At 38.3% G+C, this 26,127-nt stretch overlaps 1 protein-coding gene across 1 annotated transcript in view; it reads right to left on the bottom strand.

Moving 5' to 3' along the window:
- Positions 1 to 7,829: 7,829 nt before the first annotated feature.
- Positions 7,830 to 26,127, bottom strand: part of Cftr (CF transmembrane conductance regulator) — a 145,685-nt gene continuing 127,387 nt past the window's right edge. Inside the window, exons 23-27 of the mRNA XM_060373847.1 lie at positions 22,830 to 22,985; positions 15,133 to 15,222; positions 11,555 to 11,727; positions 10,864 to 10,969; positions 7,830 to 9,758 (exon numbers count right to left, since the gene is read on the bottom strand). Coding sequence (XP_060229830.1) covers positions 9,558 to 9,758; positions 10,864 to 10,969; positions 11,555 to 11,727; positions 15,133 to 15,222; positions 22,830 to 22,985 — 726 coding nt within the window. The 3' untranslated portion in view covers positions 7,830 to 9,557. The remainder of the gene's footprint in view (positions 9,759 to 10,863; positions 10,970 to 11,554; positions 11,728 to 15,132; positions 15,223 to 22,829; positions 22,986 to 26,127) is intronic.

The raw sequence follows: 26,127 nt of genomic DNA, 5'->3' as shown, positions 1-26,127 counted from the left end.
GGCTGCTCTCAGAACCACCTTTCCAGTTTCTTTCCAGTTGGCAGTGTCTCTCCGGGGGCCTTTCCTATGTCTCAGGGCTGGTATTTGGTGTGCTGTGTTAGATATCACTTTCTGTACTTACTGCTGTCCCCATCCCCTTATATTTAGCCTTTGCCATTCTCTTTTCTTAATGTTATATTGTATACATATGTGCAATTGTTTAATTACATATTGTATAAATATGTACATTATTGAGTAAATGCAAGAGAGAACATGCGGGTTTTTTTCTTCTTGGATCATGTAAACTCATCTAATATGCATTCCAAATCATCCATTTTCTTACACACTTTATTTAATTGTTCTTTAGAACTGAATAATATCCCATTTTATGTATACATATATATATATATATACACACAGTGAGAGATAGATATATGTATATGTATATACACTAAACTATCATTATCTAGTCATCTTTTGATGTACAACTAGGTTGATTCCTTTGCTATAGCAAATAAAGTAGCAATGTCAAGCAAATGCTTAACAGTTTCAAATGTCAAGGAACAACAATAAATTTTCTCATCAATTATTTTTGCATAATCCCTTTTATACAAGTCCTATGAAAAGTGAAGTTTACCTATACCCTGACTTTTATACAGTGTGTGACTATTTAAGCACATTAAAGACTTTTTGTTAAGTTTTTGTCTGTAGGTTTAGAAAGTTGGAAAGAATGCCTAGAAACACATTCAGCAGGTCATATGATTTGCCCCCAAAATTAAATAGAGATGTGAGGAAATAATATTGCCTGTGAGTTGAAAATTCGGAAGCTCTGTGGAGAAAACTTGAATCTCTCTGTCTGCTCTTACATATACTAAAAAATTTCAAGAAATCAAAGCTTTAATTGACAATATGATGTAAAACAATGAAAGGGCTTGCATTGAAGGGTTTTACTCTGGTGGCTAGACCCTCTAACTTCATAGAGAAAGAAAATAGAGTGATTTTTTTTCTATATGAGGATTGACTATTACTATAAATTTTCTTACATAAATTGTTTTTCAGTATATTCAGCTCTTGATACCTGCTCCTTTGAGGACACAGAGGGAAAGAGGGGTAGATGGCAATGCAGTCTTGCTTTTGGGTTCTTTTCAGAACTTTAGACTAAAAGATGAGGGTCATGAGTTGTGGCCCTCAGCATTAGTTCTTTGTTTTATAAAATAAGATATATTTCTTTATATTACAGAATGTGGGGAGAGGCAGTTGGAAGTGAGGGGCGTTTGAAAGATGATATGGAAAAGAATGTTGGTTCTTTATTTTCATAAAACAAGTATATTTCTTTACATTATAATAAAATATATCTTTATTTTCACAGGTCAATTCCAAGATGCACCTTTTGGGTCTCATCTTAAAAGCATTTTTGCCAATATTGATCAATCAAAATACAATTCAGTTTTGGTTCCATTTATCAACCTACCTAGCATGTGATAATCAAAACTCGATTTTCCTAGTCCTATGTCAGTGACACAGAACATAAAGAATAATTTATTATTCCCATAGTTATTCAGGCTTCATTCCCAATGCACAGATGGCTCAATGACAAGACATCTTTCAGATTCATTATAACACATTGTGAGAGTCTATATGCAGTTCTCTGGCTGGCATTACTCCTCTCAGTAATTTCAGTCCTTAACAATTGAACCAAATCTCCACTAGGGAACAGTTCTTTAAGGTAGAGCTGCACATGTTCTATACATTTTGTAGTTTGAGCAACACAAGATGTATTTGGCTTGGATGGAAACTTTTCACCCAGAAAAAAAGTTAAAATTATTACTGCATTCCTTTATTCCTTGTCATGTATAAAAAGATTAAAATTAGCAAAAACACAAAGACAAACAAACCTCATTTCACAGTGCACATTTCGCAACACAGGACACCGCTTAACAAATAGAGAAAAGGAGTTAAAAGCAAATGAAGATTCCCTGCAATGAGTGAAGGATAAACTTGAAGCTTTGCCGAGAAATACTAGCTCTGCTACCCAGACTTCAACTCCATGCTCTCTATCACATACAATGACTCTGGACTCGGGTTTCTCATGAAATCAGCTTATCATGCCCAGCCTATGGCTTCAGAGTTTTCATGCCCAAATCTCTCTTAAAGTTTTTTTTTTTTTTCCCTTGTAGCTTTTTGTAAGGGGTTAATTTTCCACACCCACCTTAACAGGTCAAACAGGTTTTCACTTTGAGCTCTTTAGAAACCTCTCTTTAAATTGTCTTCCACATATTATTTGAGATTCTTTTTCTAGCCAACTATTAAAATATTTACTTTGGGGTTTTATTAGTCTTTCACTCAAAGAGGTAGCAATTTCCCAACCCTGGAATGCCCCTGGTTACTGAAAGAAATGTCTTAGTTTCAAGTTCTTTTCCTTCCCCCTCCCCACAATGAGGTTGAAGTAAATGGGCTGAAAAATAAATTAAGAAAATGTGTGTAAGATGCAAGTTAGCAAGTCAGCACAATACTTAGAGAGAGACAGTAAATGAAAAAATTAGCAAGTATACAATTGAAGTTTTATTTAAAGTGAAAAAAATGAAAAAAAAAAAAAAACAAACCTGGTTTTGGAACAGACTTGGTAGAAAATGAGATCTTCTAAAGAGACACTTGCATCTTTAATCAATCAAACTATTAAAACAATGGATGCCAAAGAAATGGGACTTTTCCCAAGAATCCCTTGAAAGGAGTCAGCAAAAGGCAGAATTCGTCTCTCACCAAGAGAGATTTCACACAATCTAAGGACTCAGATCCTTTTACAGGATGAGACCGAAACCGAGACAATGAAGGGTCTGTGGTGGTGGGGCCACACTGTGGCAGGGATTGTTTAGATGTGCACAACTTTGGACTTTATTTAACCTTTGATTTCACTTCTGAATCCCAAAGAAGGACTTGGGGGTTTGCTGGATTTCTTTGTCCTTCTTCACAATGTGGCCACATCAAATAAATCTCCCTTTTCTGCTTTCTGCTTTTAATTTGGCTTTTTATTTTTTTATTTTTATTTTTATTTTTTTATTTTTTTTTTTTGTGGAGGATGGGTGGCTAGACCTGACTTGGAACACAGACTATGACCCCCAAATCAATATTAAAGTGAGGGGTGTCATGTATCATTCCTAGTTGACCTTACGAGCTTGGCAAAACTCTTACCTAGAGAAGTAGACAGCTCAAAAGATCTTCCAATGCCAGCCTAGCACATTCTGAACCTCTAAGTCAAGCATGCATCCTAATAACCCAACAAACCGAAACATTTACAACTAAGATGCATCTGCGGAGAGAGGTCATGGTGTCAAACTACCATCACCCAAACTAGAAAGGCAGATGGGGACAGAGAGATTTTCCATTCACCTCAAAAAACACTAAACAAAAGGCTTATCACAGTTCGAAGACCCGAATTATCACTGATGAATTTCAGGAGTCTCTGGGTGGACAACATGAAGAGTTATGCTATCTAGGGAGAGAGGTCAGAGGTTAACGGAACCTGTGCTCCCTTGGGGCTACTGGAGAAGTTCTGCCAACAACAAGTAGAAAGTAGTAGAGGGAAGATCCCTCCTGTGCTTGCAAGGGGAAAGAAATTAACATTTAAAATGGCCCTCATGGCTCAATACTTAAAAAGGTTTTTCCGCAGAAGCCATTGTACCAGAACCAAACGTGCTGGGATCTTGTCGTATCTCATGTATGTGAAGAGAAATAAGCATCTGGCCTTTCCTTCCAAGAGAAGGAAAACAAACTGTCTCAGAAGTCCTGGTGCAGTACACAGTCTAGGGGCTGAGGCTTACAAAAGACTAACACCTAATCACAAAACTTGGAGGAATATCTCCTCCAAGTGTCATTGCATTATTGAAGGTGTGTTTTCCCCCACTTCCTTTTCCTGGTAAACCATGCCATCCTTTCAGCAAAAACTTGGAAGCCACACTAAGAAAAGAAAAGCATAGTTAGAACAAGACTCAGATGTCGAGAGAGCCTGGCTAAATAAGCCTGATCAACTCCATGACAGGCTTCATTTTTTTTTTTTTCCAGTCAGAACAGGCCTAAGAGTTACAGGAAAAAAAGACCAACTCACATTAATATGCTCTGGCTGTCATAAAAACAGAATGCAGCGTGTAGATAGGTGCGCTGTATGCTGAGAGATGGACTCCTACAGGAGAATAAAATGAAAAGCTGAAAACAAAACAAAGCAAAAACTTGAGGTAACCCACTAATGAAAGTAAAGAATTGGGGATGAGATTGCTTAGCATACAAGGAGTCCTAGGTTTGATCCCCTTCACCACAGAGCCATTTCTAATGGCTCATGCCTGTAATTCCAGCATTCAGAGGTGAAGGGAAAGAGTGTATGGTGTGCATGGATGAGGAGAGAATCTCTAAGCTTAAGGATTTGACAAATCTCAAAACGGAAAAATACAGATAAAAAAGAATGAAAGGAATAACCATAAAGGCAACCAGAGGTGAATTGCTAAAAATTTCAGGACAGAGTATTTAAAAGCATAATTTATGTATGGTAAGAGTATCAAAATAAGAAAAAGAGAGTGCTTTGAAGTTTAATAATGATTAAGAAGTTTCCTCAAATTCATGTCAGACAGCAAACCACAGATCCAAGGGGCTCAGATAACGTGAAGCAGGATAAACGCTGTTTAAAAAAAAAAATTCCCCCAACTATACACAAGCAGATCATAGTGAAACCACTGAAAGTCAATAGTAAAAAGAAAAAAAAAAAAGCTTGAAAGAATCCAAAGAGGGAAGCAAGCAACAAGCAAATCTCACCTATGGAGAAGCAAAGAAAGGCTTGCACCTGGCCGCTCAGAAATCATTCCAGAAATAGAGAGCAAAGTGACATTTTAATGTGTTTAAAGGGGGGTGGGGGTGGGAGAAACTCCATCCAGTTTTCTGTACCCTGTGAAATAATCCTTCAAGAGTGAAGAACTGAAACTTTTGTCAGAGGAACAACTTGAGAGATCATGTTGTCAATTACCTGCCTGGCAAAAAGTGTTAAATAAAAGACATTCTTCAGAGGGAAGGGAAGGGATAAAGGTCAGAGCCTCATTTACATTATAAAGGAGCAAACCCTTCAGAGGATTAATGTTGAAAACAAAATACACACTTTTACTTTTCTCCTTAATCTAAAGGTTTATTTTAAAGCACAGTATATTCACATATACATATGTAAATATGCTTGCATATAAATAAAATGAGTAACCACAATGGTAACAGGGACAGAAAGGAGGAATTGGAAGTATTTGGTGGGGAAGGAGGGACAGGAAGGGGTGTGGAGTATTCGCATTTGTGTGTGCATGTATGCAGCTGTACATGCATGTATATACACAGTGCAGCCAGAAGTCAACATCCTGTGTCTTGAGGAAGACACCTTCCACTTAATTTTTGACACAGTGTCTTTCATTGACTCCAAAGCTCATGGACTTGGCTAGACTTGTTGACCAGCAAACTCCAGGGACTCTCCTGTCTCTGTCCTCTCAGCTTTCTGTGTGGGTGTTGGGGATCCAAGCTCGGTATTTTATGTTTTCAGAACAAGCACTTCTAACTAGCCATCTCCTCAGCTACACTGCTTTGCCCTTTTAAGGCACTCACACTAAGGGAACAGTGTTTTTTCAGCTGACATGGATTACTTGAACACACTTGTAAAGTCTGCAGCAATTTTAATCAACCAGTCAGAAATAATGTCTTAGGCGGGTTTACGCTGTTGTGCCCCAATTGCAAGACCCCAAACGACCACCACCAGGAGTTGAGTCCATTGCAAAACGCATGAAGATCTTTTTATTACAAGCTGCAGCTTGGGCTCACACACCCTCACCACCAAATCGGTGAGAGCCGAGAGCCTCATGCTCAGGTTAGTTGGGTGGTATAAAGAGTCCAGTCCCTTCCAGCATGCCCAAAGCAGTGAGATTCCTGCCTGGCAAGCATCTATTGGTGGAAACACAAATGGGATGTTGCATTTTGAATTGATTGGCTATAGGAAGGCCCCCAAACCATTAATGGTCTGGCTTCCCTTGCTAGGGGGATGGGCCAGTTTCCTAGCAACTGTATTCTAGTGGGCAGGAAAGAATGCAGTAAGGCTAGTTCTTCCCAGAAGGTGGCTGGACATATCTGCACTTGGCTGGCCTTAGTTCAGGCTTGGGCTTTAAACTTTAAAATAATAGCCACTGATTTTTAAATCTTTGCTCTCTCAACACAACAAGGATAGGGCAGCAACCAGATGTTGAGGGCCAGTAATAAGCATCAAAATAAAAGCATCAGACTAAACACCAAAAGAGTTGCAAGGGATTGGGGGAGGAAGAATGAGGACACAAGAGAACTCTCAAGGCAGAGAAAGTAGCCCGTGTGATGCTACTTATTGGCTTGTTCCCCATGGCTTGCTCAGCCTGATTTCTTTTTCTTTTTAAATTTATTTATTCACTTCACATCCCAATCATAGGCCCCTCTCTCCTCTCCTCCTGGTCCCACCCTCTCTCCCTTTTTCTCCTCCCATTCCCCTGTTCCCCAGAAAAAAGGGAGTCCCCCAACCCACCCCAGCTCATCAAGTTGCATCAGGACTGAGTGTCAGCCTGATTTATTATACCATTCAGGACAATCATTCTAGGGGCAGTGCCAATCACAGTGAGCTATACCATCCCATATCAATCCTCAAACAAGAAAATGAACCTCAGACTTGCCTATAGGATGGAGGCATCTTCTCAATTGAAGTTCCCCTCCCTAAATAATTCTATCTTGTGTCAAGTTGACAAAAAGACAATAAAAACAATAACAATAAAAACTAGCCAACCAAGTGGTTGTCAACCTTAATGCTACAACTTTTTAATATAGTTCCTCATGTTGTAGTGACCCCCAACCATAATATTATTTTCATTGCTACTTCATAACTATTGCTACTACTATGAATTGTGATTAATAAGATATGTAGGATATCTGATATGTGACCCCAGTGAAGAATCATTTTAGCACTAAAAGGGTCATGACCCACAGGTTGAGAACCAATGACACAAACCATTATTTTTGGCAATAATGTGTCCATATAGACACATTACAACTCATTGGTTGTAAAAAAATAATAATAATGCATTCTTTATTTATTTATAAATCTCTTGTGTTCTCTATGCTGCTATTTAACATAAAATTCCTTAGTCATAAGTTCATTATATGTGCACATATGTATTTACCGCATCAAAAATGTAAAGTTTACCTGAGCCCTTTTGTAGATGAATAGCCATTCATTTACACAAAATATCATATATAATACGTATAACATATATATATGCTATAGGATATATATATATATATATATATATATGTATATATATGCTATTTCTTAGCCTTGAGTAGGAAGAGAAAATTCTGATAAAATATAATGTGGCTGAGTCTTCCAAACATTAAGCTAAGAAAAAGATGTAAGTATAAAGGTAATAATATTAAGATTGCATTCTTATTAGTTACACTCAAAATCACAGACCAAAGTAGAATTCATGGATTGAGGATGAGAGGGAAAGAGTTATTAGTTAACAGATAAAGACAGTTTTTCAGGATGAAAAAAATCTTTAACTAGAAATGAATAGTTAATAGTATTGGTAATTATGCAGCTATGTAGATTTACAAAATGCTATTGATCTGTCCTTTTAATTGATGAAAACTGTAAACATATTACAAACATTTGGCTGAAATGTAAAGACACAACTTGATGATTTGTGTTCTAACACAACTGGGATTCTCAAAGACATTTATAAGAAAGATTTATGTTCCAAGAAGCTTAGAGACTAGAGCTAGGGATTCCAGAGCACACCAAATGAACACATCTGAAACATGAATTTCACACAAATAAAAGAATTTTATTGACACATGATATTCTATTACAGTAATAAATACAATACATTCTCCTAAGGCTTAGTTTGCAGTTCAGAAGCTGAGGTGCCCTTGACTAGACCATGTTAACTTTTGGTACCATCTTCGTCAAAGCTGCATTAAAAGGGAACTTGTGTTGTCTGAGAGCCACACAGATAAGTACGAGATTAATATCAGTCCCAGTGTTTCACACCATAAAGGTGACTGGTCCTTATCATTCTTGTCCTCTTCACTCCCCCATTTAAAAATAACTAGTGCTACAAAAATTCAACATTACAAATATAAAAAAATTATTTTATACAAATATAAGTCATTATTTAATCACTCTTTAAATATAGCATTGTTATATATGAGCCTGAAACATTATTACTAAAATATTTCCCAGAGAAAATTTCATTTGCATCACAAATTATAAAACAGAGTATATAAAACTAATTCATGATTAAATCTTTTTCAGAGTGTTTCCCCCACACTCCCTGTGGAGGAGGCTTGAAGCACACACAGCTAGCTGAGAGCATGCGAACATACATCCTGCTGCACTTTTCCATCAGCATCTACTCACACAGTACGTGGCCTGTCTACAAGGGAACTCCTGGCCCTGGCACTGTGCTGCACTCGTTTGCACTAAGACAAGTTTCCTTCACTTCAGAAGTCTTCAAGGTCTGTTGCTTTCCGGCATATCATGGAAGCTTTCCTGGCCCCTTAATGGCACTGTTCTTTTCCTAGGTCAGGAAGGCATTCCAATAATGAGAATGTTCAGATGTATGGGAGTAGGGCTGGATGATCTTAACCTTAATTTTCAAGATCTGGAAAGTCTTATTCCTGATTTAACCAGATGTCAAGTGAGGCATCTTTCAACACCACCCAGTGTTTTCATATTCTAACATGTGGTCAGAATGGGATAGGCAGTGGGTAAAAGGCCATGCAGCTGTGTGTCTAAATATCTTAGAGAAGAGAAAGTAGGGATATGAGCTATGTAAGCCAGTTTCTAGTTTTCATTACTTCATCCTACCTCTAAGCACCATCATTTCAGTTTTTCAACAATGCAAATTAATCAGCTGCACTGAATAATAAGCTGAACTACTATCCTAGATGGCATTTATAGCTGCCTTTCCAGCTACTACTCGGGAGGGGGGGAGGGCAAATGTTTTCAGGAAAATCTGGCTTGCAAAACACAAGTGGTCCATCATCAAATATCTGAAGTGCCTTTCAAACAATTTGACCACTGCTAGACAGCCAGTTACTCAAACCCATATAAATGCTCTTGATATCTCTTCCAAGTCAGCCTCTTAAAACACAAGGTGGGGGTTTTGTCCAGTTTTCAGAGGCAAAGGCAGTAGGGTTCTCCTCCTCCAAGTCCATGAACAGACATCATACGTGATCATTTTGCAATCATTTGCACTGCTTTCTAGAGTTTGGCTTTTTCTTTTTCTTTTTCCATTAATTGTGTGTGTTCATGTGTGTGTACTTGTATATGGAGGCAAGAGGATATCCTTGGTTATTGTCCCTTAGGTGCCTGGCCTGAAACTCTCTTTGTGGGCTAGGATCACTTGCCACAGAGCCCCAGGGATCCACCTGTCCCTGTGTCCCCAGCCCTCGGGTTAGAAGCTTGAGAAACGCCTGGCTTTTGAATTTTGCATGGCTTCTGGGAATGTACCCAGGTGCACCGAGCTGCTTTCCCAGCATCACAGCCACTAGAGACGGGTTTCTTGCACTTCTTCTTCTGTCTCCTCTTTCAGAGCAGTAATTTGTGGCCGAGGCTTCAGTTTGCTGGATTGGCGGCTCTGGAAGACCTTCATCTTCTCTGAGGAGCTAATGGCCTGCTGGAAGATACTCTTCTCACTCAGAAGGGCCTGAACTGAGCTGTACTGCCATACACTGCCGTCTTCTATGACCTAGGGAAAAGGCCATGAAAACTTAGTGAAAACTCAGATAGAGTGAAGATCAGGACAGTACAGGCACAGAAACTGACCCAGGCCCAAAGGAGAACAAAAGTGCAAAGAAAACCTGGGATTCAGAGCCTTGTCTATGTTGCTTAATTTTCACATCTGTGAAATCAGCTGTGAAAATAGGGATTGGAATTTTATACTTCATGTGACACCAGATGCTCCACTCCTTCAGAGAATGGGAGAGCAACTGAAGGAGCTCTGTAAACCAGAATAATCCATGATCCATCTCTTATAAACTCTTAAATTGACCTATATACACAGTACCATAAACTTTGAACTTTTTCACAACTGGGTCTAAGGCCTACCAATTCCAAATTGCCTAGGTGTGACTGAGAATAATGTCTGCAGTGCATGTTAAAGTTTTGCAAGCCTGAGGACAAAGAGTAGAGAGCCTTACCCAACCCCAGAACTTGACTACAGCAGAACAGAAGATGACTCTATTCTCTAGTCACTTGCAGCTGGCTAAGGACAATAGGAAGTAAAACAAGTATTGACTTCCAGAATATTCCAAAGCTTTGGGGAAGTGAAAATGTTACATGAGCCTTGGAACTTCCTTGTGACTAAACAGGAACTGTGACATTTTGGAAAGAAAATGAGAAGGTGGCTTACAAAGACACTAACCTGAGTTTCAGGACTAATGAGGATGATGAAACAGGTTTCTCTACTACGACATGAAAACCACTAACAGTAAGGCCCATCCCAGTATTTCCCCATGGGAAGTCAGTCCTAGTTATTGAAAGAAACAGGCGGACTTTTTTTCCCCCTCAATAGTACATTTTGTGACTTGTTCCCCAGAGAAAGATCTGGAAGCAGAGATACCTGATCTGCAGAGTCACTTAGTAATATGCTCCTACTGGGCATGTGCTAAATTTCAACATCACTTCATATCTCATGTCAGAGGGAAAGGACCGATGCAGCCACACTCAGGCGAGCTGGTAGATGTGTGACATATGTAATAAAAAGGAGAACATCTCTATGGTTTACAGTGACTGTTGCACAAGACTGTTAAAATAAATGGGAATGAGACACTGAACAGGTGTAACAGACTCACCAGAAATCGTTGACAATCCAACGTGGCTTCTATCCTGTGTTCACAGAGGATCACTGTGCAGCCAGCAAAGGCCTGTTTTAGAACTTTTCGAATTATTTGATATGTTCTGGCAAAGCAAGAAAATAGCACACGCAGCATTAGAGAGGGCGAATAATCTGCCTCTATCTTTGACAATGTACTTAGTATTCTTAGATTTAGTTCTTTACTTAAAAAACACTTTGATCACAATGTTGATACAAAATTGGCCACAATCAGCTTTCTAACAATGGGGTACATTCTAAGTATTTCATACACTAATAAGGTAAATATTAATTTAAAAAAATTATAAAATATAAAACTATGTTTTATGTAGATTCATCATCAGTTATTTTGTGCTATTAATGTAGATGATATAAATAGAATACAGGGGGAAGCCATAAGAGTGTGCATACCTAACTCAATACTTCATATGTGTTAATGTATGTGTTAATGAGGTTAAAGAGTTTTATGAAATTCCAAACTCCAGTTAGAAGAGAAAACATGGCCCTTACTGAAGGAAATAAGTACTTGTGCTCATGTTAAATAGCGACTTTCCCCTGGACAATTATTTTGTGGCCCTTATCTGCTGAATGAGAATTCATATCAATATGAAGTGACTTTCAATTAGTCTGCTTCTGCTGGGCTATGACATAACAGGATTTCTGGCACTTACACGGGATCCATGTGGGCACTGGGTTCATCAAGCAGTATGATCTTGGCCTTACTCAGAATAGATCGGGCCAAGCACATTAACTGCTTGTGGCCATGGCTTAACACATAACCCCCATCCACGAGGGTAAAGTTGAGCTGCCCAGGAAACTGCTCTATCACAGACTTGAGTCCCACCTGTAGAAAAAAAAGGAAAACACTGTGCTTAGAGGGGGCCCTTGAAATACCACAGGACTAAGATACTCAAGAGGCTGACATTCTAAAAATACATTTGAATTTGCACAGAATAAATTTCACATCGCCTTCAACTCTCAACTCCCACTTAGTTAAAAGTCTGCTTGTGATACAGGCAGCTCTAAGCTGACTGAAGGATTTCTTTTAGTCCCAAACTTCATTCAAAAATCATTCAGTGTCCATTTGTTAAGTGCCAGGTTCCCCAATTATACCTGCTTCACAAATGCTCAGGATTATCAAAAATGTGTGTGTGCATGTATGTGTATTTGTAAATGTGATTGAATGTGTGCTTTAAACTAACAGATACAAAACACAGTTACTCACTGTGTCATGACATCCTAGTGTAGATGGAAAAGGATTCCAGAGCAAAAAGAATGGAAGATATGACATAACATATATTCACCTTCTATCTGTAATAAGGGATGAGAAATATGAAAAAAACTAGCTGGGAAAGCTCTTAAAAATCACATGACACTCCAGTATGTATCTCCTTCACCAATAAAATCTATGAGAAATTAATAACTTTCTCGTGAAGTAAAAAGTTACTTAGTTAAAAATGGAACATAACTAAAATTTAAAGTCTCTTAGATTTCAGTGTAGAATATGAGGATTCACTTAGAATTAATGGCTTATATTTTTAAACTGAAATTCTAAAGGAGAGTTATAAAGTAAAAGAAAAAACATTCTGTCAAAAATAAGGCATAATTATACATATTTTGGTGTTTGTTGCTTACTCAAAGATATGTATGTTACGTCTTCTTTGCTAAGAACCATTCAGTATATGAGCTAGATAAATACAGATAGAATTATCTCTTGCTCTTCAGGAATCTGGACTTTCATATGTGCAGGTAAGATATATACCCATATAACTAACACAGACAGATTTTGTTAAGGCCTTCAGAAAGATCTCATGATCTTGGAGTTGAATTTAGAAGTGGTTCACATAACAGTTTACGTCAGGCTCATATGTGCTTATTAGAGAAAATTAAAACATATGGCTTCTTAAAACTACCTTTCATGTAAACTAGCTAGGGTTTTAAAAGGATTCTGAGAAAGTAGGGAATGTAGGCACATTAGACAGGGAAGAAAGAGTGCCCAGATGTAACTCAGGAGACTCAATACAAAGCCTTGTCCCTTGCACCTTAGGACCCAAAGCCAACTCATCTCCTGTCTCCAGAGTTTTGTTATTTACATGATCTCAATGTCTACCTTTAAGCTAATGATTTTAAAAGCCATATCTGGCCTAGAATTTCTCCCAGTTATTTCTGAAATCTTTCTCTTTGTCGGTTCTGACACAGTGAACCTTGTCTAGGCTTCTGTCATTTCTTAAGCATCACACTGCGAGTCTCAATGAGTCAAACTGTCAACACATCACAGAAATATTTAAGAGAGCTCCCTAAAACACAGATCTGAGATTGGATCATTTCTCTGTTTTAAATCCTAAGGTAGTTCATTTCCTGGAAGAACAAAGTGTAAGTGTTCTCCTGTGACACGCAAGAAGTGACAAGTAGCGGGAGGCTTCAACGATAAGAAAAAACAGCAGTGGACCAGGCTTTCCCAGGGACAGAGAACAGCAAGCGAAAAGCAGAAACAGTAGCTGCCTCTAGCCCCTACCATAAAACATAGAACACTCTGGGTCTTAAAGAAAATTGAAATTCACCGTGCTGATTCATAGGACACAGAGGAGGTTGGGGGCTAAGAGCAGAGCAGCAAACATGAAATCACAAAGGTCCTTTAAGCAATGTACAACAGGGAACCTGCCCAGTGGTCATTAGAGAGACACAGGGAGGGGTGGTAAGCAGGCTAACTAGGCAGGCTTTATAAAGCTCTCCAGAGCTGCATAGGGAAGGGAGCTGCTGGGAACCAGCCCAGGAGGGCTAGACTTTTGTCCCAGAATCCTTGTAGGCTGACACACCTCAACAGGTCCCTGTTTGCTTATGTTGGATCATCAACCATATAAGATGAAAGCTTGGGATTTGTGGGATTTCTTCCTGCTGCTGTAAGATAGCGTTTGGTGCTTGTGTTTCTTTGTCTCTTTAACAAAACACTTGTCACTCAAACTCAATTCATGGGACATTAAAGTTAGCTCAGCAGCAGCAGATGTATGAACATAAATTTTAAAAGAGGATAGGTGAGAAGATACATCTAAAGATGGACATATGGACAAAATCAAGCCATGTGACTACCTGCATTATACTGGAAACTTAAGTCTTACAAGCATATCTTCTAACATTTTAGATGATTTTATGATCCTGCTTTTCTGCAAATTTTATGGAGACTTGGCAATACTTGGTTTTTATAAAGCTAAATACCATCTCTCCCAAGTTCTCTCCCAGGACATTGTATTCTTACAGTTCACATCAAGGATCTTACAGCGTGTCACCAGCAATTTAGTTAATGTTTTCTTTCAAATCCTGTGTTTGCTGGGTAATAAGGAAACCTTGATAATGAAAACGGTTAATCTCAGTGCATTTTATTAGGGGAAGGCTAAGGTTGGTTACTCAAGGGGTTAGCATTTAGCACTCAGAGGCTTCAAAGCTCCTGGCAAGATCTGCTCTGGAGGGAGGCAGAAAAGGGAAGAGCAGCAAGGGAGCAACAAGGCCAAAGTGCAGGAAAGGGTAGACTGCCAATATGAAAAACCTAACACCCAAAGTCTCCTGGATCTGGCTGAGCTGAGATTTGGGGATTTCCAGTTGTAAACTGATACAGGAATGAGTTACAACTGTGGGGTTGTTGAGATGGACAAATATGTTTTCATAAGGAAAAGACATGACTTTGGAGGGAGTAAAGGAGGAAATTCCAAGTCCACATGTGCATACGCTTCAGAAACTCATGTCAACATCCTAATGCCCAAGGTAGTGCTTCTGAGAGATACAATGTTTGGGACGTGATTAGGTCTTGGGTTCTGAGTACCACATGGAGGGGTTTAGTGCTATAATGGAAAGAGACTTCATTCACCACTTATACCGAGGAAGGCACAGCAAGAAACATATCTCTGAACTGCCTGGAAGTAGAGTAGGGTAGTAAATAAAGGTTAAGGTGTCTGCTGGCTCGCTCCTTAACCTTGGACTTCCTAGTCTCCAAAATGGTGAGAGATAAACATATCTTGACTATGAACAACTGGGTCTATGGAACTTTATTAAATCAGCATAAAAAGACTATGTAAGGATTGACTCCCCTGAGAAGAGAAGATGGGATGAGTCTAACTGAAAACATGAATATGCCAGTAACTTAAAGCACTGCACTCGTAAAGCATGTAACACAGGCAAACGGGTAGATGTGTAAAACTGTATACTGCACTTGTGTGTATGGCCTGCCTATTCAAAACTATTTCATTTACATGCTTACCTCATCTATAACTGCCCATATTTCTTCATCTCTCCATCTTTCATCGGGATCCAGGTTTTGTCTGAATGTCCCAGAAAAGATAAATACTTTCTATAATGATAAAGAAAAGTGAAAAGTATGAATAATCTATATATTGTATATGTTTTCTTCTTTATTCCAAAATATTTCAAGTAAGAAATGAAACAAATGAGCATCCATGTATTCATTACCTAGTTATAATTTTATGTATTTCCTTTATATCACTTTTAAAGAAAAAAATAACAGCATATTTAGTCCTCTACACACAGAAGACTGGCAAAATAATTTTTATGTTAATGTTTAAAATAATTTTTTCCTTTTTATTATTTTGGTTGCCTCTGTGTAATTTGAAAGAGTTTTATATTCTGTTGAAGCACACAATAGAAATGTTTACTTTGGCCAAACTGAATGGTGACTTTATCCTGGAAGACTGAAGGGAGTGGACAAAATGTTTTATCTTCAAAATATACAGTTACTTAAGGGAATGTGGCCTGCAAAGATGCTTTGGTAATCTGGTTGGGTAGGTATGCTATAAACAGGAACCCAGTATCTTTTATTTCCTTGCTTTTTAAAGCAGAGGAATGCCACACTAATTCTGTCCTCTCTGCATCTCCATCTCAGTACATGGCAGGAACTCAGAGTCACTCGTGATCATCTTACTCCTCAGCCTACCTAAATGAAACGAGCCATTGGTCATTTATTTTATACACAAACTATATGTCAAATCAACTTATTTCACAGCTTCTGTTCCCACTGAATAACACATGCCATCATTAGCTCTCTCCATGTCACTGAAAGAGCTTCCTAAATTGATTTCCTTCTTAATACTCTTGCTTCTCTTACAATCCACTCAAGTAATTTGCGATCAATGGAAATGACTTTCCATTTCAGTTAGGGCACAAGGTCCTTACGATGTCCACAAGATTGTATAGCCCCTCTCCACTCCGTTCTATTCTAAACATGCGCTTTCTTAGCTTCTTCGCATAATTCATTCTTCTCAACTGGAAATCTTATACTGCATGATCTTCACATGACAGTTCTATCCTTCATGTTTCAAGTTAAGTTTCATTTCCTAGGGGCACTGTTCTTTATCCTCAAACCAAACAAGCTCCTTCAATTATTTATACTTTCTTTCCTTGTATAATACTAAGGTGCTAAGAATGTTGCTCAGTTGGTAGGAATGCACACTTAATTTGCAAGTGTCCTTGGGTGTCTTCCCAGAAGCATATAAACTGAGCACGATAGCATTTACCCATGATTTCAACACTCAGGAGATAGGAAAAAAAAAAAAGAAGATAAAAATTTCAGGGTTACTCTTAGTTACCTATAAAACTGGAGGCCAGTCTGGGTTTGTCTCAAAAACAAACAAACAAACAAACAAACAAAACAAAAACAACAACAACAAAAAACCTACAGAGATTATGTGAATTTTTGTTCCTTAAAGCTTATTATATATCTTTTATATCTTTGAAGTCCATGTCTTTACTTCCTTTTTTAGATACAAGCTTTATATAAACTCAACAAAAGTTGTGTGAATGAGTAAGCTGATGTAGAGAAGTAAAAGTAAAAAATAATCAGAATCAGAGTAAATGTTATTTTTCTTTAGTTTTGAAGGGTAACTTCTATAAGCTATTGTTCTAGCTAATAAAGGTGTGTGTATGTATGCTTGTGTGAATGTGAGTGTGCATGTGTGTGAGTGTGTGTACATGAATGTGAGTGACAGAAAGAGATCTACTAAATGTGATTCAACGCTTACAAGTATCAAAATTCTTTAAAATATAACACCAACAACCCATTCAATATGTGAAGATTCCTCCTGGCTGCTTCAGAAAATAGCATACTAACTTTTATTCATAATAGTCTATAAGATATATTAGTTTATGAAATTTATATTTTATCTAATTTATTTTATTTAAATTTATTTAACTTAATTTATTTATTTGTACACATTCAAAATTATGAAGGAAGGCTGCTGTCGATTAGGAATCTAAAAGCTTTAGGTGTGGTGGATTTATTACAGCTCAGAAATCTTGTAGGCCTTTTGTTCATAATTTCATGTCTAATAAAAGATAATGAACTACATATCCAATTTTAAAGAAAAATTGACTGAACAAACTGGTTCAGTTAGAATTCAATTGTATGCAATCAATCAGACATTCCATTCCTGTAATCAAAGAGATTCTGGCACTTGCTGGTTTTCACTGTGCCTTACTTCAGCTTCCTAAACTAAACACCCACAAATCCCTCTGTACAACTGAAAGCTCTTTGGAGGTCAACCTAAACGCTTTCTCTCAGGTTTGCAAATTCAACAGTAAAGGCCCTGGGAAATGGAATGCTTTGGCCGACTGGCACTCTTAGATCTGCCGTGTACCTAAAAAAAAAGAAGCACCTGAAGTTTTCAATCACAGGGATCTCCCATTGGCCTTGTAAGAAACTACTCACTAATAACAAAGTTAGGGCAGGCAAATATTTGATATTTACTTAATGTCATGTGTGGTATAAAGTGCAATTCTTGAGACTCCAGACAGAACATAGCCATCACCATTGTTCACCACATTACTAGTCTCTTGCCTGAAGCTGCCTCCCACTCCTGAGCCTTGTGGAGAGAGCTGTGCCTACTTGGACCTCCCATGGCTGATCACGTGTCACCCCAACGGTACTTGCATTAGTACCAGATGTCAAATGAAAACAAAAAAGCAATTCCACTTATGTGGTGATCACATCTAATATAAAGTAAGTAAATGGAGAGATGAACTGTCTCTGGGAATGTATATATGTAGGTTTACATATGAATAGTTCCCTTGAAATGTGACCCAAATGCTTGCAAACACGACAGTGGTTGAAATCCCTCTGACAAATTCTGCAGCAGTTTCCTGCAGACTACATCTGTACAATAGAATCCCATCCCAATATAAACCACCAAGATCCTTGGGTTGTATTATAATGCTTAAAATTAGTCATTAGTCATGGTTTGCTTTAAAAACCATATATCAACGAGAGAATAATACGCAATGTATTTCTCTTCAGAACTATTAACAGTTTATAACTGATATAGACTGTCATACCATCAAAGGTGTGTGCCGTTTATTTAAATACAAAAGACTTCATGTGGGACAGTAGAAGCACAGATCCCTGAAAACTTACTCATAGCATTTTTTTTTAATACCACAATTTTTAGTATAAACCCCTCCAAAGATACATAAAACGTTTTTCTAATTTTCTCACTTCAGGATCAGAAATAGCTAAAGTTCATTTTGGTTATTTGAAAACAGAACATTCTGCTTTCCCTGGATTTCTGCACTCTGTCCACCTGTGTACCTCAGCAAGTTCTAATTAATCACAAATCAAAGTGTAGTCATTTTAGAGTCCATCAAGTATATACCAATGCCCCATCATACCTTCTCCAGGACATTTCTTACCCCAGGAGAATCAGCCCCTTCCTGTTGGACCATGCCTTGACTCCTCCTAAGCTCCCTAGCCTGTGATTTCCTCTGACCCTTCTTCCCTTCCCTTCCTACTGACCTAGCTTTTTGATTGCTCGTAGTGTCCCTGCCCAGAACCCCATGTACCCAATCCTTCTGAACTTATAAACTTTATGACACTTAAGATTCCCTGCACTCTGCCCAAAGGTTGCCCATAAGTCTCAGCATCTGCATTGATAGTCTGCAGGGCAGAGCCTTTCAGAGGTCCTCTGTGCCAGGCTTATGAAAGAAGTGGGAAACAGTAAGATCTGGAGAGGACAGGAACTCCACAAGGAGAGCAACAGAACAAAAAAATCTGAGCACAGGGGTCTTTCCTGAGACTGATGATACTCCAACCAAGGACTATGCATGGAGATAACCTAAGACCCCTACATAGATATAGCCCATGGTAGTTCAGTATTCAAGTGGGTGCCATTGTAATAGGAACAGGGACTGTCTCTGACATGAACTGATTGGCCTGTTCTTTAATTACCTCCCCCTGAGGGGGAAGCAGCATTATCAGGCCACAGAAGAGGACAATGCAGCCACTCCTGATGAGACCTAATTGACTAGAATCAGAAGGAAGGAGAGGAAGACCTCCCCTATCAGTGGACTTGGGGAGGGGCATGCATGCAGAGGGTGGAGGAAGGGAGGTGGGACGGGAGGAGGGAGGGAACCACAGGGGCGATACAAAGTGAATAAAGTGTAATTAGTAAAAAATTAAAAAAAAAGAAAAAACTTTATGACACTTTATGGCATGTGTTCATTATAATTTTCTTTGCAAAACGACCCACATTCATTTATTTATACTTTTAGAACATACCCCCAGTTCAACACAAAGACAAAGGAGACATGACTTTTTTCCTCATAGAATTAAAAATAATAATAACCACACACAATAATGCTCAAGCAATGAGGAAAGGAGGAGTCTAGTTTTCATTCAATTCCCACAAAAGTACAAAGAATTGTTAAAATTATTATAATACCCATTTTACAAATAAGAAAACTCAGATAGAGAAATTGCATAAGATTATAGAACAGAGCCCAAATGCTGAAGGAACCACAAATGTGAGAGACAGCAACTTTCAGTGATTCAGCACAGAACGATGTATTTTGAATTCCGCCCGTGAAAGGTGTTATATTACAGGTCCTACAGCAGAGGGATTATTTCAGAAGTAATGCACTTTAATTAGTATTTCTATCATTCTTTTCCATTTTTTATCATTATGTTTAAAACTGTGTAGATAAAAGGGACATGCAGATAATCTGAAAATAAGACAAAGTAGAAATACAAGCAGAATTGCATAAACAGGGTTTGAGATCCCATCTGGGTGTGGACAGTGAAACCAGAGAATTTGTGTTGGAAAAAAAATTTTCTCAATTCATAAAGTCTGATAAGTAAACAGTTACATGTTTGCTGCAAATAGAGAAAAAGCAAGAAGAAAAAGGAGAAGACAAACAGCAGCAGTAGAGGAAGGACACTAATGTCCTGGACAGCAGGCCTGTGGTCTGGACATTTACCACACTCTCCCACTAGCCCAAACCTTGACAAACATCTCTATTTAATTACTCATTTTCAGTTTCTCACTTTGGTCTAAGTTTTTCATTAATGTCATATGACAATAAGCATAGTTTTGAGTTTCTTACTAGAAGTATACAGGTTGGACTGGAATATCTCTGGCATATCAAAGAAAAGTAGTATCTCTACATTTTATGTAACTAAAAAGTCTGGGTATTATAATTCTAAGCACAAAGTACAATAATCTTATATGGTGAATTTTAAGCTGGCACCACCAATTTCATCATTTATGTCTATATGTGCTATCTGAAACTTTTCAATGCAAAACATGTCCCAATGATGGACAGTGATGGGTAGATGCTGATTGTTTTTAAGCCATTAAGAAAAAGAGTCAGTGAGATGGCTCAGTGGATAAAAATGCTTGCCACACAATCCCAATGACCTGAATCCACTGTCCAAATTCCATGGTGGAAGGAGTGTACTGGTTCTGCCATGACCTCTATAAGTGTACCATGATGCATGTTTCCACACATGCTCCCCCCATACACACACCACATATAATAATAATAATAATAATAATAAATGAAAAGAAATAGAAAAGTTCTAGTCATTTACTCAGAGAAACTTGCAGCATTCCAAATATGCAACCAAAGCTTTAAAATAATTCCTTTTCTTTAATTATCTGCTTAATAAGGTCCACAGTTAGTGAATACTTTCATTTTGGTACCCTAATTGTCTAAGCCAGTGAGATTTCAACAATTAGCCTCATCGCCTCCTCTTCTTGACTGAGAACTGACAGCCAAAATAGAACAAATGAAAGAGGCTGTTTTGAAATGTACAATAGTCTGTCTTCGGATATTGCTGTGTAGGTACTAAACTATAAAAGAAAACAAAACAAAACATAAAACTGCTAGGAACCACTCAAACTGATAGCATCTTGTGACTCCACAGCCAATGTTTCAGGACCCCTGTATGAGAGGGGATGCTTTTCAAAGTACCTGTTTTGTGTGTCTGAAAACCAGTGGCTAATGAACCTTGTACACTACGCTAGCTCAAAGTAAAGGTGACCTTCTGAAGTATACCCTTGTTAGGTCAGACATAGGAGAAAAGAAAGGATGAGAAAGCAAACCAAACTTGTTTTCCTTGGATACTCACTTCTCTCCTTTGTATCTTTCTAAAGAACAAACTCCAGGAAATAAAAAAAAAAAAAATTAAAAAAAGCTGTAATTCTTACTTTCCAAGAAAAGTTAGAAAAAAAGCAAAGTAGCCCTAGGTTTAGACATCAAGTGTACGAGGGCTTTGTCCTCTTTCTCTTTCTTAGGTATTCACAGGACATTCAATAATTGCCATCAAGACAATGTAAACAACCATAGTAGCAGATGTTCTTGAGACACAGAGAAAAGGGGCTATATGACCCCCATCAGCATTTCTGAAGGGTCTCTGAACATTTTTCTTTTAATGTAAACCTTGAAGCTATAAAAGGCAAGTTTGAAAATCCACCTATTCAGAAAGGCAGGGCAGATTTTCATAACTCTGGCTCCGGGTCTGGCATGAGGATGGAGCCCTTCTATTGTGTAGCAGGTACAATGAAGGGCAAGAGGAGTTAGAGCTTGGTGTTTCTAGTGAACAAGAACAACAAGGCAAAGCTTTTGCTGCCTTCATTAAAACTGTGAAGTTCAACAACAGTGCTTCTCTGACAACCACAGTCCCTTCCACTGTCCTTAGCATTTTTTCTCGCCTAATGCCATCACCTCAGGAAACTTGTATTCCTAGCAATTCTCTGTCTTTAGACCATCTGACAACCCCTTTTGTCTTTTTGAGGAAAACACAGTATTTCCACAACTTCAGCCAGGATGAAATGTCTGGGAAAATGGCACACGATAGAAACAAATTGAAAGCATCAGTTTGGTGGTTACGATATTTCATGTCTCACCACTTGAAAGGATCATTTATCAAGAAATACAAGCATTTTCTTGGTCTAGATCTGTAGTGTGTTTACCTGGCAATGGTCCTGGCATGTTAATTTTGTGTTAAAAGTACAGAGGTGCTTAAAAGGACCATTATTGTGGACTGCTTTGGTGCTTAGTAGAACAAAAATTAAAGAGGTCTCTGGGGAAAAGGCAAACACCAGCAGAACTACTGCACTATCTTTGGCTTCTGTCTCAGTAAAGGCATCTCTTGGTTTACATGAGGTTAGAGATGAGGTTAGAGATCCTGTACAAGCTAAATCAGGACTGACACTTACAGGAATCTATAGACTAACCTGAAGGTAGTATTTCCTATTCAAACTCCAAAGGACAATGGCTGCACTTTCCATTTCTAACTCCACTATGTCACACTTCTGAGAGCTTGTGATCTCAGAAGCATCTTTCCCATTTTGCAGAGCCTTTACCCATGGGACTGCTGCAGGTTGCTGGGAGCTCTGAGTGCTGAAGCAAGACTCTGAGGCCGTTCACAACAAATGACCCAGGCCCCTGCTATAGACTGATTCAGAGAAACATCTTCAAAACATTTCAACAAATATGCATCACACAGAGTGAGGCTTTCATTCTGTGTGCTACATTTTCCTTGCACAGTAAAGAGACGGCAGGCCCTACCAAATATATTTTGCAGAATCATTTTAATTTCTTAACTATGTCAAACAATTATTTTTTTTAAAAAAAGGTCAATTTTGATTGTTTTTACATTTTTGCACTCACCTGTGGTATCACTCCAAAAGCTTTCCTCCATTCTTGTAAGGTCATTGAATTCCATGAGACACCATCAATCAGTATGTCACCTTTAATGTTCAACAATCGTAAAAGTGATGACAGCAAAGTACTTTTGCCAGAGCCTGTTCTTCCTAAGAGGCCCACCTAGGATGGAACAGCGACGGAATTACGCCTACAACAAGGATGGCACACTGCATATTCCACTTAGTACTGCTCTTCAGTTAAAACCAGTGGGGTTGTTCCTCCCGTCACCTGTTCATTTAAGCCTTTTTACACACTCCCAATTGTCATCATTATCAATATAGGGAAGAATAATCTGGAACTGGGCATAAAGGATTATATTCCTGATGCTGGCTTTACTGATCACCGGCTTTTACTGATGAGTTAAGGGAAAGTGTAAATAGTATATCTTGATACACATCAACTCCATGGATGGGCTCATACCAGAAGCAGGAATGTTATAGTCTGAGGTACTTCTGAACATGGACACAAACTTGAAAATTGACCCCAAATAGGCCTAACATTTAGTTGCTGCCCCTAAACTAAATTTATTCCCTCATTGGTGGAGCCACACTTGTCTAGCATCCTGTACAAGTCCTGGGTTTGGGCCCCAGCATTAAAGTGGGGTGGGGGTGAGGATTTTACCCCTAAGAAATTTAGCAGTATCAAGTTCAGGCTTGATAACATAAGAATATGTTCAATAAAGTATATATCTCCACAGAATGCACATTGAGTTTTCTCTATCCAAAGACCACAACTGGAAGAGGACAGCCTCAATGGAGGTTACCTCCTACTACATGAGGCAATCCTGAGTCCTGGCAGCCCTCAAAGTTCACACTTTGTTCTGACATAAGCTCAGTTGGCTGATGCCTAACTAGCCTCAGAATAAGCTGCTGTCTATCTGAAGCACTTAAAATGTGCTTCATCCTGTCCACATTGCACCTTCATATACCAGCATCTGGTCTCTGTAGACAGAAAATTCTCTTTTTCGTAAGTGCTCTTCACATTCACATGGCTGGTGAAGAACTGTCTTTTTTGAAAGTACACTTCAGAGCTGGAGAGATGGCTCAGAGGTTAAGAGCACTTGGCTGCTCTTCCAGAGGTCCTGAGTTCAATTCCCAGCAACCACATGGTGGCTCACAATCATCTATAATGAGATCTGGTGCCCTCTTCTGGCATGCAGGTGTACATGCAGATAGAACAATGTACATATAATAAATAAAATATTTAAAAGTACACTTCAAATTAGTACTTTAAATATATTATAAATAAATTTCTAAATTGCGGATTCTACATTTCTTTCATCATAGGCTAGCAATAACTTATAAACTCAAACCATAGACCACAATAAATAAAAATAAGAGTATCTTACTGGGTATTTATAGGTAACTTGGTAATAACATAGGCCTTTGTCATAAGCTAGTAAAGAATAATGGCAAGAATAATTGCCTTTCTAACCTCAAAAGAGCTCTAAAAGGTAATTTTTATAAATATTTGTCTTTGGAAAAATATGATCAAAACAAATGTTATGCAGAAGAATTTGGTAGTTGTTTTCTCTATTTTTTGTATTTATGTAAAAATATAAATTCAACAAGGTTGCATCCTTTAACAATTTTTTTCAGTTTCTCCATCTGGGATAATGGTGGGCTTACACAATAGATACTTTGATTTGCTGACAGATAAACACAATGGAAGATGGAAAGACGGGAAAATGGTTAGATGGAAGAATGGATGAATAAATGGACCCAGGTACACTTGGCTTACAAAAGGTTCTCAATACATACTTACTGAAGCTGACTGAAAGACAGTCAGAAAGATAAGCAAATGAAAGAGCATATGTATTTCTTTCACCTTACAAGTAAATGATATAATTATTTAATTTTGTTCAGTGACTAGATCAAATCTTAATTTTAAAACCTTGAGGAATTCTGCATTGCATGTTTCCATTTCTGCAGTAGCCCATGTTGTACACACACATATGTCCTGACTTTTCCAACACCACAGTGAAGCATTAAATAAGAAATCAGAATATGTCAATTCAGGTGATGCACAGAAGAAAAAAAACATGAAACTCAACAAATACAAATGATATCTGAGTCATATAAAGGCTATTTTGAGGAAAGCACCTTGAAGTATAAATCTCTAGTAGGGTAAATGGCCCCACTGTGTTTTTCCAGAAGGAAGTACTGAAAATTTCAGAAATCTCAGTTCTTACGCTGGCATACTGCTGGGCTGACAGGCCGTTAATAAATATTTTCTTTAACTTTAAACCCTTTGGCTATTGCTCTGGTTTCCCCACAGCAAAGTGTTGGCATGCATTATGGCTGACCAGTTTTTCAATAGCAAGGAACCTAACTGGATTATACCCCTAACAAAGCCATGTTGTTGAGTAATTGTCACATAATAATTATCTTCTTATTTGTAAAAGTACTTCCTGCAAATAAATTCTTAAGACATATCCTAACTTACTTTAGTGTATCTCATTTCTGCAAATTTTGGAACAGGTTAAATCAAACGACAGCCTGGAAAGGTAATTAGTGCTAACCTGGTAATGGGTCATGAGTAGAGCAGTTTTGGTGCGGTCCCATTAAAGCACCTTGCCCACCCTCCAACAGTGGAGGGAAATGCACTGTAATTATCTCATTTCCTTGTGGTCTCCAGAAACCAAGACAGCCAGTCAAATGAAACTTTGATTCATGGGGTGATTACAACTGAGACTCTTACATATGTTTATTTTTAGTAAGACATATGGACTACTCAAATTATTAAATGATTCAGCAGCCTCACACCAGATTTTCTAAAGGTGGAATGCAGTATATGTTGAACAAATCAAACACATATTTAGGTGTGTTGATTTGATGACAACCTTACTATTTTTTTTTTTTTTTTTGAGACAGGGTTTTTCTGTGTAGCTATGGCTGTCCTGAAACTGGCTTTGTAGACCAGGCTGGCCTTGAACTCACAGAGATCCTCCTGCCTCTGTTTCCCAAGTGCTAGAAGTCACACCATTTTAAGTAAAATGCTGAGCAGATTTTCTGACAGAGAGGTAAAGCTGCAGAGCAAATGACTGTGCCCCTAGAACTAGAGAGAAAGACAAGTAGGTACAGAGAGTCACAACCGTCCAGGCTGTAAACAGCAAGCAGAAACCCTGAGGGAATCAGAACTCTCCTGAAAAACAGCCCAGAATCATTGTGGACTTTGAAGATGGAAACAGTTCCTGGCACCTTCCAGTGACATCACAGGAAGACTAGAGGATGGTCCCTGAGGTGTCAGGTGCCCACATGAG

The sequence above is a fragment of the Meriones unguiculatus genome, chromosome 21 (assembly GCF_030254825.1).
Source record: "Meriones unguiculatus strain TT.TT164.6M chromosome 21, Bangor_MerUng_6.1, whole genome shotgun sequence".
Classification (NCBI taxonomy): Eukaryota; Metazoa; Chordata; class Mammalia; order Rodentia; family Muridae; genus Meriones; species Meriones unguiculatus.
Note: the sequence above shows the minus strand (reverse complement) of the source record. Positions and strands in the feature narration are given on the sequence as shown.